The following is a 13199-nucleotide window of genomic DNA, read 5'->3' on the forward strand; positions in this document are numbered from 1 at the left end:
GATTAATTTAAGGGGCGATCGTTCGTTGAGGCTGACCGGACGGATCTCGCGGATCGATCGCATCTGTAGTTCTGTACCGGACACGCGGAATATTCTGAGCCGGAAATTCGCATAGTTAGTTGTCTACCCTACGCCGCAACGCAAAATGATGATCCAACTAATAATCTGACAGCGGCGTCGAGTCAGCGACACCAAAAGGGCTCGTGGGCGTTCGGCATCTTCTCCCGGCAGCCGCCGCCCGATTCCGCATAATTCCTCCGATCCCAGCGAGCTTTTGCCTGCTGGCGGCTGACTCCTCATCCGGTTTAAAGCCTGAGCCGCCTCCCGTCCGACAACCATTCTGTCTGCTAGTTAGAGCCGGGGGCAGGATGAGCTCCGGCGGCTGCTCGACGTGCCTGGAGATCATCTTCGCCGCCGTGCTCCCGCCGCTCGGCGTCTTCTTCCGCTACGGCTGCTGCAGCGTAAGCAAACCGACCACTACTCCTTCCTTATTCAGCTCTACATTAGCCGTAGTAGTGATTTGCTGAACTATCTTCTGAGTTCTGACTTCTGACGGCTCGGCCTCTGCGCGCGTGCGCAGTCGCAGTTCTTCATCTCCCTGCTGCTGACCATGCTCGGCTACGTCCCCGGCATAGTCTACTCCGTCTACGTCATCCTCAAGACGGCGCCGGAGCTGCCCGGCATCGACGGCGACCGGCCCTACTACATCCTCGCCTGAGGATCTCCTTCGTCCATATTTGTACATACTGCTGTAGCGTAGCTTTCTGTATACCACTATATGTGTCGCCATTGGTTTGGTTGGGGATGACTTGTAAGCTGTGCGTAGCTAGTGCTTTGAGGGAATTCCTCCCAATTCTTGGCGTAGCGGCCGGTGGTTGTACCTGTAGTCAGTCTCCTTTCTTGGCCTCTAATTAAGTTGTGCGTAGCTAGCTTAGTGGTTTGAGGAGATTCTTGGCGTAGCGGTGGTTGTACTTGTGCTATTCGTTCTCGATTCTCAGGATTGGTGGCATGGCAATGGCATGGTGCTTGGTGCATAATTGGTTAGGCTGTCGGTTCTCTAGGATTTATATAAACCCGCTGCCCGCTCCCGAGCCAGCTGTTGAAAAAATAAGTAATGCAGTGACAGATCTCCACCATGGTCTGTGCTCGCTTCTCCAATCAATCTGGGACGTATTTTCTTTTCCCGAGTTGAGTTGAATCGATGAACTCTGACGACAGTTCTGGATACTGACCAGAGGTGAAGGTGATCCGGACAAGTAGTGTATGTCAATGGATGCACTGCGTATCCGACGCTGAGTAACAGCGATTAACTGTATCACTGACTATTACTGCTTGGATTAATGGCTAAGCAGTGTTGTGGACCTTTTGTGCTGCAGAGTAGTACGTTTAGACATAGTTGAGAAAAATACAGAAATAGATTCAGCTGCACCGGGCAGTTTCATTCGGACAGTTCACGGTTGTAACCTACAGTTGCACTGTCAGGAAGGAGGGAGGTGACCAAGGAAGTGATGTTACAGAGATCTATGTGAATCTTCAGATCCATGTCTGAACTAGTGCTTGTTTGCACTGGCTGAACCACGCAGTTGACCTCAGACTGAACAAATACCTCCTCCGTTCTGTTTTAATCGACGCAGACGCACGCACAAAAACACAGCAGCCTGTTAGTGTTGGCGTCAATTAATTCAGACCGGAGGTAGTACGTACTATCTCCGTGAGTAGTACTGTAATGAACTGCGTAGGTGGGATAGGATGCTTCTATTGCCTGAAGCGAGTGCTGCCTCAAAGCTTCTAAATACGCGGTTAAAGATAACATCAGATAAGAAAATGCTATCCATGTGGTCGATTCCACCACCCTGCATTTTGTGTGTTCAGAGCATGGTGCCGATGGAATTTCTGTGTTAGAAATTGTGCTACGTTGCCGGTTCCAGAGACGTGTGTATGGACTGTTTTTTTTCTCCCCTAAAATTTGTGGTCTAAAGTCGTCTCATTTGTATTCTGGAAGAAAAAAAGTCGTCTCATATGGTCACATGGATGTGGTAGAGCGCTGGTAGTGTCACCAGTAGCTTGCAAAGGATGCATACTTCAATAACAATCAAAATATGGCTAGATAGTAATCCCTAGCGACACTTATTATACCTCCTCTGTTCTTGATTGTTTGGATTAGAACTATGCCATAAACTTGCTGTTTGGGCTGTTCTTCTTTGAGGAAAGAATCTTGTTGCTGCTGGCTCGTGAGCCACAGATTAGCGCTGTCCATGTTGGAAACTGCTACTACAGTTTGCAATGGATGGGGTGTGAAAATTTGTTGTGTTTTGCCTGAGATGACGTGAATTAAGTTAATCTAGTGACTGGGTTGGTAAAATGAAATGAAATAATATAGTGACTGAATCAGTTAACTCTAGCGAGAGTCCAATATTTTGACCCTACTTAAAGGCAACACGGACAACACCCAATACCGAGTAAACGTACTTTTTTGCAGAGAGTACATTCCAACTCTTGATGAAAAGATTGACCACCCCTTCCAGAAATACATGGCTTATTCTTGGCAGAGTGGTGACTCGAGAGTGAAAGTGGTGAAGGGCAAATTATTAGTTCACACCTGGTGCAATCTATAATTTTTTTAAGAGTTTCACCTAAGCTTCATAGTCTTGTACTCCAGAAACCTCAGCCAAGTTGTTTTTCCAAAGTTTTGTTGATATTAAAGGATACTATGAAAATTAATACATACAAATGTTTGATGTGATAGTATTGGTGTGATTAGTTATGCGGTGGTATTCATGGTAGCAAAAGAGTTTGGTAAGCATCCCAAACCAGACGAAGACGGTCCGCGTGATAAATATTACAAGAATACCACTAGTATGTACCTTAATACACATATGGGTGTATACATAATTAATTATGCTAATCATACCTAAATTGGTATCCAAGATAGTATGTTGAAAAATATATATCAAGAAAAACAACACATCGTTATCGAAAAGATGGGTTCCAAGAGAGTAAAAATATTTCGTACAAATAGGTTGGTTAGACAAAAATATGATCAAACATTCAAGTATTTTTTCTTGATGTTAGGATAAAGATTGACAAAGCGTGGTATGATAGACAAATGATACTTTGTGATCCAACTTAAAATACATATGTGATAGTATTGGTGTGATTAGATATGATGTGTAATCCATTGTACTAAGAGAGTTTGGTAAGCATCCCAAACAAAACAAAAACAATTTGCGTGATAAATAAAAAATAATTAGTTTGTAAAATAAAATGAATTATACATAGATTGGCGTGGAACAATCTTCGATATTTTTTTGGTAAATAAAGTATTACATGATAACACCAGTAACAAAAGTAAGTAAATGCATAGATCATACAATTTTAAATCAATTTAAAGAAAATATTGAAAATAAACTAGCAATACATAAAGCTAATGATTTGAGGAAATTCTTGGTGTAGCCGTGGTTGCACTTGTGTTGTTCGTTCTCAATTGGATTGGTGGATGGCAATTGCATCGTGGCTCGTAATTGGTTCGGATGTTGGTTCTTTGGAACGTAAATCCGCTACCGGCTCTCGAGCTAGTTGCTGAAAAAATAAGTAATGCAGTGAGTGAGTTTCACCTTGGTTTGTGTTGGCACCTCGAATCAACCTAGGCAGCATTTTATTTTACCGAGTTGAGTTGAATCTATGAATTGTAGTGCCAATTATTGAGCCCGTTAAAGAAGGCATCAACGCCCTTTCGCATATTCCTCATGGATTTGGCCAAGTCACTGGTCTTGTCACCAAGGTGGTGCCAACTAGATGTTCCAACAGAGATCATCACACCATTGTTCATGGCCTCCCCGCTTTAAGATTGACTTCCCTATCTATCATGCTCGCCATTATATGATATACTCTAGGCCCAATGGACATGGGTTGTGGGCTGACTGCAATGTGCTTGACATGTGGCGTGACGATGATAAGAAGCAAGTTGTGGCTGCGATGCGAGGGTATCGAAGAAGTCTGAAGAAAGGAACATAACCAACTCTCCTTGCTACCTCTCTCTCTGCTGCTCTCTTTCTCTGTTCTCTGAATTCAGGCATCGATCATGCCTCATGTCGGCAATCATACTGGCAAGGGGGTGGGGTGTAACTTCTTGAGCCTACCACTTTTGGTGTATCATCTTGTAAATGTAGAATTCCAATTTATTGTGGACAAAATGGCAAGCAAGTTATAAATTGGTCAAGGCAAAAATTTCACCACTGCAAGTATAGTTGCCCTTGTCAAGTCTGTAACCACATCACAAGCAATATATCATCTTATGACACTAGCGTCTCCTAGAGGCATCATGAATCCATACTCGAGCTTGAGCAGGCTTTCCGGCTTTGGATAGAGTTTCGAGCGGGAAAAACGTGAAGTTAAATGGGAACTATCACTATTACCCTAATAAATTACAAACCATTGTAACACTCCTCTTAGTACATTCAAACCATTAGTGTTAGTCTTCGTCCAAGTTATAAAAAGATACATACAATTAACTTGAATTTGTGCTGGCCTGACCCATCCAAGTGAAAAACATCACTGACCTTTATTTAATAATCACTACAAGAGATGGGGGATTTGTTGACGAAAACCCTGGTGACAAAAATGCATACCGTCATGGATGTGTCCTTATAGGTGAAGAATTCATCTTTCGTCAAGCATTTAAGGTAATGCTTGACGGTATGATTTCTCGTCAAGAAAAAATCGTCACCCATTACCCAAGCGGGAAGGGCTTCCATCGTGTCCGTTAATAGGTGACGAAATCAAAGATCGAGGTGACGAAATATTACTAAGTTACTTTATTAAATGTTATTAGTTTTATATATCATGCGTGACCCACTTGTCGGGAACATATTTAATTAAGTAAAAATTGTGGTTTGGAAGAATCGAACAAGGGCTTCGAGCGTGACCGACGCGGAGTCTTACCGCTAAGGTAGATATGGAATTTTGATCCGGATCCGTAAGTAGTCTATTCTACATATTTATTTCAATGGTGTGATCTAGATGTTACGACATAATAATTCCCTTATTAATATTTATGTCGGACGAGGGTGCCTCGTTTAAGTCGCGCCGCTAGCGGTACACGGCCTATATAGGTGCTCTTGCTAACGATCGAATCGACTAGGGTTCTCGTCGAGGTGAGAAGAATTCCGTGTAGGCTCCATTGTGGTGGCGGCGAGACGCATCATCGGTGAGTTCTCCTGATTGTTCGTTAGGTCTAGATTTTTTAATCGGTTGTCAAGATCTGTTCGAAGAACGTTGGCATGTTCTTAAGCGAAGCTGTAGGCAATGGATCGAAGTTGGATAACCGATGGCACCAAGAAGTTCACAACAAAGTACATGGCGGGTGTTAGGGATTTCATCAAGTTTGCGCGAGAACACTTGGACAATACAGATGAACCAATCTTGTGCCCTTGCAAGGACTGCCTAAATCTGATACGTCAGGATATAAAAACAGTCGAGGATCAATGCAATTGTTCAGGTATGTCCATGACGTATACAAGATGGACTAGACATGGGGAAGATTTTAGTGATGATGAAGGGCGGGATAGAAACGATGATGGTGCGTATGATAGTGACAACGATGAAGAGGAAGACAATGGTGATTGTTATGTTGATGATTCGTCTAGTATGATCGATGAGCTGCGAAGTACTGGAAATAAAGGTCCGACACTGCCAAATCTGTATGCTAATCTAATTGAGTCAGCGAAAAAAGAACTTTATGAGGGATGCACCTCTTTCACTAGGTTGTCGTTCATCATTAAGCTCCTTCATGTCAAATCATACAGATAGGATAACAAACGAGAGGATTTGATCTCTTACTTCAGCTTTTACGTACGGCTTTGCCGGATGTGGACTTTCCCAAATCATATGCTGATGCTAAGAGTGTTCTTTACGATGTTGGGCTTGGTTATGAGACAATTCATGCATGCAAGTTTGATTGTTCTTTATTTTGGGGAGATCACAAGGACGATACGAACTGCCATGTTTGTGGATTATCAAGATATAGAGACCCTCTCTGGAAAAAGAAAATCCCTCACAAGGTGTTAAGGTACTTTCCTATAATTAAAAGGTTGCGGAGACTATTTGTTAAAAAGGAAATGTCGACACATACTAGATGGCACAAAGAGAAGAGGGTTGTTGAGCCCAATGTGCTGAGGCACCCTGCTGATGGTGAGGCATGGAAGCACTTTGATGGCAGGTTTGATTGGTTTGCTAAAGATCCTCGTAACATAAGACTAGGTTTTGCCACGAGACGGCTTCGGTCCTTTTGGAAGTATGAGTAATCCTTACGGTATGTGGCCTGTTTTTGTGATTCCTTACAACTTCCCACCATGGATGTGCATGGATCAATCGAATTACATGATGGCATTGCTAATCCCGGAAAGTATTCCCCGGGGAAAGATTTTCATGTATTTATGCAGCCAGCGATAAAAGATATGATGCGGCTATGGAGTGGTGTGAAGACATTTGATGCATGCACAGAGGAATATTTCCCATTGCATGCTGCGTTTCTTTGGTCTATTCATGATTATCCTGGATATGCCACTATGTCGAGCCGAAGCACAAGAGGATTTCATGCGTGTGTGCATTGCGATGAGAATCCTTGCGACTGAACCTTTGAAAAACAAAATTGGATATATTGAGCATCGGCGATTTCTTGATAAAAATCACCCATACGGGAGAAGCGAGACTTTTCAATGGTACAAGCCGAGACTAGAGATCCACCAAGGAAGTACACACCCAAAGAGGTAGCTGCTGAAGGTAGAAATGGTTAAGGATTTTGAACATGGGAAAAATCCAATAAGTAGAAAGCGGAAGCGTGCAAGCTGTACCCGGTGAACTAACATGGCACCCGAAAGTCAGCTTACATCATCTACCGTGCTCGCCGGAACTTAAGATAGCTCACAACTTAGATGTGATGCATATTGAGAAGAACATATGTGACAATATTGTTGGTACACTACTTGAACTTGAGGGCAAGAATAAGGACACTGTTAGTGCTAGAATTGATTTGAGGAAATTCAAAATGTGGAAGAAGTATTGGTTGGAGAAAATTGTGAAGGATGATGATGATGCAGCAGTAACTAATTATGCGAAGCCCCCTGCACCATGGACGCTTTCGAATGAACAGAAGAGACATTTGTGTAGGTATTTGGCAAACACTAGGTTCCCGAGATGGTTATTGCGCAAGTCTGGGGAAGATGTGTGAATATTGATGGTTGTAAGGTTACCGGTATGAAGACGCATGATTGCCACATACTTCGCAGCGAGTGTTGCCGGGCTGGGCTCAAGGGAATTGCATCTAAGGAAATGTATGTGGCTATTGCGAGCTAGGAAGATTTTTTAGGGAGCTGTGTGCCAAAACCACGAAAGTTGATGTGCTGAATCGATTGAAGGTTGAAATTGTTGTGATCCTATGCAAACTTGAGAAGCTCTTCCCCCAGACTTTTTGATGTAATGGTGCACTTAGCTATTCATCTTCTCGAGGAGGCTCTTTTGAGGGGTCCTGTTCATTATGGTTGGATGTATCCAGTTGAGAGAAGATTAGGTTATCTAAAGTCTACGGCCCGTAACAAAGCAAGGCCAGAAGGTTCTATCGCAGAGAGCTACATTGTTGATGAGTGTTTGATTTTTTGCTCTAGATTTTTCAAGGATGGCACAAAAACAAGATTTAACAAAGATGGTAGGAACCAAGACATTCGGAGAAAACCTGATCCTGACGAGATGGAAGTATTTTCAGTTGGAGCTAAAGGTCTTGGGAAATCCATTTTGAAACATTTTGACAAGGAATTTGACAAAATGGTTTGGTATGTGCTGAACAACTGTGACGATGTAGAACATTATATCAAGTAAGTAGTTAGCTTCACTTTAATAACTACTTCTCAATGTTGCAGACATAATTGTCCTGTATTTCATATGTGTTTTTTCTATGTTTCAGTGAATTCCGACAAGAATTGGGAGGTAGGGGTGTGCGTGACATCGAGGAGACGGTTCAGAGAGAGTTTGCAGGTTGGTTTGCAAACCATGTGAGACAGTTGGACAATGCATCAGAAGATTTGAAGTCTCTGGCTGCTGGGCTAGACCGGCGTGTAGTAGTGTATACGCTGGTTGCAACGTAAAGGGTGTGAGGTTTCGCACGCTTACTCGGGATAAAGACCTGAAGACTCAAAATTCGGGCGTAGCGACTAAGGGATCTTTTGGTGATGCAGATGAGACCGACTACTATGGTGTTCTACAAGAAGTTCTTGAACTGCAAGATGCGGGACTAACAAACACGGTGACGAGTCCGTGTACTTGTTTCGTTGCGGTTGGTTCGACCTTGCGAGCAAGGGTTCGAAGATAAAAGATGATGGTTTTTTTAAAAGCGTTAACACTTCTATCCTATGGTTCAAGAATTCACCATTCATATTGGCCAGTCAAGCTGAAACATGCTTCTATTTGGAGGATACAAAGTTTGGTGATCCGTGGAAAGTGGTGCAGAAGTTCAGCCATAGACATGTGTACGACGTTCCGGAATTAGAAGATGGTAACGATGATGCATTTGTACGGAATGAAGACGCATACCGGGAGGATGAAGGTTCGGTCGACCATACATTTCATGATGTTGTCGACCTAGACGAGGAAGCGAGATGTGGAAGTAGAGGAGGATGATCATCGTCGTCGTCGAAGTTGTACGTATTCATGATGCTCGTACAATCCGTGAACTAGAGAATGCGGAAGATAGTCTCAATGTTGACATGGATATGAGCGAAGATAAACTAGAGAATCAGGAAGATAGTCTCATTTTGGAAGAGAACATACATGATGACGAGGGAAAAAATTCGGGAAGAAGATAGTGATTTAGATTGATAGAAACATGTAATGCATACAACTATATGTTTTGTTCCAAACATTTGAAATGTTCTTATTTAGATGTTTACGATCTCGAACTTGTCATTGAATTATCCGATATGGGTTTAAGAGCAAATTAATATAAGCAAAAATATGGACAAATATAAGAAAGCCAACATGTCGGTAACATAACTTTGACAATGGTTTTAATTAATCGACACTTGACACGATTACAACCAAAGCAGAGCACGATATGACTAACTATTGTTTTAACACAAGCAAAATCGACAATCGCATAAAGAGTCTTACAACTTAATTTAAACCTAAAGGGGCTGCATAGTTGGACACACGGGCACCATGAATCACCGGACTAGCTACTCCGGATCGACTTCAGCACATGGGTAGCAAACAAGTAAACCCTCGCATTTCCCGTGTAAAGCAAGAACAAGCATCTTGTCACCCATCCGAAGGTGCTTTTCCTTGTCCATGAACTCCTTCCACCCACCGACCGCTGAGACGACCATCGCCTAAAGAAATTGCGTAGGACGCATGCACCAAAGTAACTCGGGATGGCACACAATGCTCGATTGCACCATATTGTTCCATATCTTTAGGAACCAAACGGCTAGGGATTTTCTATTCCAACAAGTAGGGACATAGTTTAGTTAACACTTGTACGTAATGTAGGTCGCAAACTTAATGAAATGATATGATCTATCGCTTACCACGTGTTTGTTGTAATTTTCGCCGCTTGTCCAATTCGTAGTATGCAGCATTGGGACAAGTAGTGCTCCTTGATCATAATCTCCAAGCATTGTGGTAACTCCAACAAGGTAGTCCAAGTTGTCCACCCGAAGAATGACTGTATGCATCATCCTCCAATTTATCATTGTTCCATCAGCATCTACCGAGCGAGTCAACAATGTCACGCTTCAGTACGGACAACTTGGTAGTAAGTCGCATAATTAAAATAACCGACATAAGATGGAATAATTAATATGATCAATCATTGTGTCCAAAGGTGGAAAATTACACTGGATGGATTAGTGGTTCGAGCTCCGGCTTATTACAAGAGTATCCCGACTGTATAGAGTTAACTCTGAAAATTAACTCCATGCCAACCTTAAAATTGTACACTCTAGCAAATTCGTTCCAAAATCTTCCGTTGATATAGGTTCCACGGCTTACCGTTGGTAACATTAACAACAAATGCATGGCCATCTTTGGTTTTGAGTGCAGCTTCAAAAATTGTCCCGTGGGAGGTCTCGGACACCATACTTCTTAAGGAAATACGTGTCTATAGTAGCAAGGGATGACCTAAATTCAATAGGGAGTTAATACAAAAGTAAGTTAAATATGCGTCTACTCGGATAATCACCGAGTCTCAGATCTTGGACTTCTATCAGCACATATCTGAACTTCTATCAAGCACATATCTGAACTTCTATCGGTATAGGACTGAACTACCGATACCTCTATCTCTAACGGCTAGAACTATCGTAAAGCCGGTATGAACGTAAAAAGTTATCACAACTATCGTAAAACTCAACCATAAATAAGCGTGTTAATACATATGGTGACCAACAATTATTACACACATCCGAATAATAGTACTAAACTAGCAATAACTACTAGGATCACGTGTTAAACTTTGATGTGGCGGCGAATTAATGAAACATCTCGAATGAATTCTAAACTTATAAGTGCATGTACCGTCTTCTCCTCAAAACCCTCTTGTAGTGTTTGCACGAAAAAACCTAACGCGACTCCCCTCCGCCGCACATCCCCTTCTTGTCAAAGCAACCTGGACACCTTTGCAAAAATATGAAGAAAGATTACAAATCGAAACAACGATCGATCGCAGAGACGTACATGTTATTTACGTACTCCACTAGTAGGCGCCATCCTTGGTCTCGACGCGAGCGGGAGTCTTACAAGTCTCGCCGGCGAGAGACATGGCGAAGCTGTGGCGGCGAGAGGCGTGGGCGAGATCGCGCGGCGAGAGACGTGGCGAGATCTCGCGGCGGGCCGAAGGAGGTCGATGATATGATGGCAAGTTATATCGTGGAGTAAATTTCGGTAGGTCAATAGGAGTGCAAATGGGCTGTGTGCTGGGTTTAGACGTGACAACACGGTCGAATGCGCGTCAGCTTGGACTAGACCCGCTCGGCTTTCTCTTCGTCTCGCCGTGTCAATATTTATCCCCTTCCCCCTCCCCTACCGGTCTCAATATTCGCACCGCATCCCGGTTTCCACTTTCCACACTTCGTCGTCTCCTCTCCCTCATCATCTTCGTCTCCCGCCGCTCGTCGCCATGGACATGGATGAGCGAGCAAATCTACAAGCTGGACTCAGCAAGCGCTGCGGTCCACACTCCACGACGAGGAGGACCTGGAGGTGGTCTACACCAACGACCCCTGGGAAGTGCGCCGCTGCCCTCGACATGTACACGGAGTGGCTCATGGAGGACGAGCACAAGTTCGTCGGCCTCGACTTCGAGTACACCAACCATCGAGCTCGAGGACGAGAAGAAGATCGCCGTGGTTCAACTCTCGCATGCGTCGACATGTGCCGGTGTTCCACTACGCAGCGTAAGAACTAATCCCCTCTTTTTTAATCTTTTCGATTGGGGTTTTTTACTTGCCGCCGTTCTGTCTCTCTTTGATTTTCGTTAGACATTGTTCCCGAAAATCAGTACATTCCCGATCTAAATCTGCTACACATTGTTCCGTAAGAGCTACATTCCCGATCTAAATCTGCTACACATTATTCCCGATTTATTAATTTGTTTCATCTTCGTCTCCTCTCCGTAGGTTCTTGCATATTTATGAATCGATCCGTGACTAGTACATTACTTTGTTTATTGCCGGTGCTAACTGGTGGGAGTCTCCAGGCAATCTGCGATTTCTTTCGAGAAGGCGCTACGTTTGCGAGTGTTGACATCCGTGGTGACAAGAGAGTTCATCGTGAGGACATGGCACATGGAGATTCCTTCGAGTACTACGTCGATCTCCGGGACGAGTACTTCAAGTACACCTGGTCATGCGAGGAGCTTGGCATGGCTACCATGGCGAGCAAGACTCATTGATTCATGGTTCGGTGATATGAAGAAGAAGTTCCACCACCATCGGCACGTGCCGTAGGGGGACTTCCCACTTCCAAATATGAACATCGAGTATGCAGCCATTGATGCTTGGGTCTCGTACGAGCTCTACCGCAAGATCGTGGTCGACAGAAGTCCCTGGCGATGGTGGATTGATCATCTCTTCTCGTCGCATGACCCCACGATCTTTTGGTTTGGTCTCCCTCCTCGCGTGAGGTGCTTTTTGGCTAGTAGTCCGTTCTTTTGAAACTGTAAATATTTTGCCATGATATGTTAACAATTGTCTTGGGAGGTTTCAATTTTATGTTAACAATTGTTCTTTTGAAACTAAATGTTCAGAGCAGTAGAGTTCTTAAAAATCAAAACATACCAGACGTAAAAATCACCAAAAATTGTGATTAAAATTTTCTTTATGACTTTTACTCATTTATCTGAAATTTTTCATCGAAAAAATCTCAAAGTGGTGAACAATAACATAATATGGTGTCCCCATGGTGGACATGTGTCGAACGAGGGATTTTCGGATGAAAAGAGGGGGAAATCGCCAAAAACTCACCAAACCACCATGGATTTGGGGCATGATTTGGCACACTTGTGCACATTGTGATATGACACCTTGCTTGCTATGGGTTTTGATTTTTTGGAGTTGGTGGCTTGGTGTCCCCATGGTGGACATGTGTCGAACGAGGGGTTTTCGGACGAAAAGAGGGGGAAATCGCCAAAAACTGACCAAACCACCATGGCTTTGGGGCATGATTTGGCACCCTTGTGCACATTGTGATATGACACCTTGCTTGCTATGGGTTTTGATTTTTTGGAGTTGGTGGCATGGTGTCCCCATGGTGGACATGTGTCGAACGAGGGGTTTTCGGACGAAAAGAGGGGGAAATCGCCAAAAGCTGACCAAACCACCATGGATTTGGGGCATGATTTGGCACACTTGTGCACATTGTGATATGACACCTTGCTTGTTATGGGTTTTGATTTTTTGGAGTTGGTGGCTTGGTGTCCCCATGGTGGACATGTGTCGAACGAGGGGTTTTCGGACGAAAAGAGGGGGAAATCGCCAAAACCTGACCAAACCACCTTGGATTTGGGGCATTTAACGTCACCACATTACCCTACAACAGAAGTTTCACTTGGAAAAAGGTTTGACAACCTCTTAGTGCAATTAGGTCAACCTAGGTTTCACCAAACACTCAAACTTTCATATAAAATTGAAAATTTGTTGAAATCTTTCCAAACC

The 13199-nt window shown here is 43.5% G+C and overlaps 1 protein-coding gene across 1 annotated transcript; it reads left to right on the plus strand.

Moving 5' to 3' along the window:
• Window positions 1-368: 368 nt before the first annotated feature.
• Window positions 369-718, plus strand: LOC124684542 (low temperature-induced protein lt101.2-like). The gene is made up of 2 exons (XM_047218831.1): window positions 369-461; window positions 581-718. Exons 1-2 carry the CDS (start codon window positions 369-371, stop codon window positions 716-718), a joined length of 231 nt encoding a protein of 76 aa, XP_047074787.1.
• The last annotated feature ends 12481 nt before the right edge of the window (window positions 719-13199 follow it).

Source organism: Lolium rigidum, chromosome 1, assembly GCF_022539505.1.
Source record: "Lolium rigidum isolate FL_2022 chromosome 1, APGP_CSIRO_Lrig_0.1, whole genome shotgun sequence".
Classification (NCBI taxonomy): Eukaryota; Viridiplantae; Streptophyta; class Magnoliopsida; order Poales; family Poaceae; genus Lolium; species Lolium rigidum.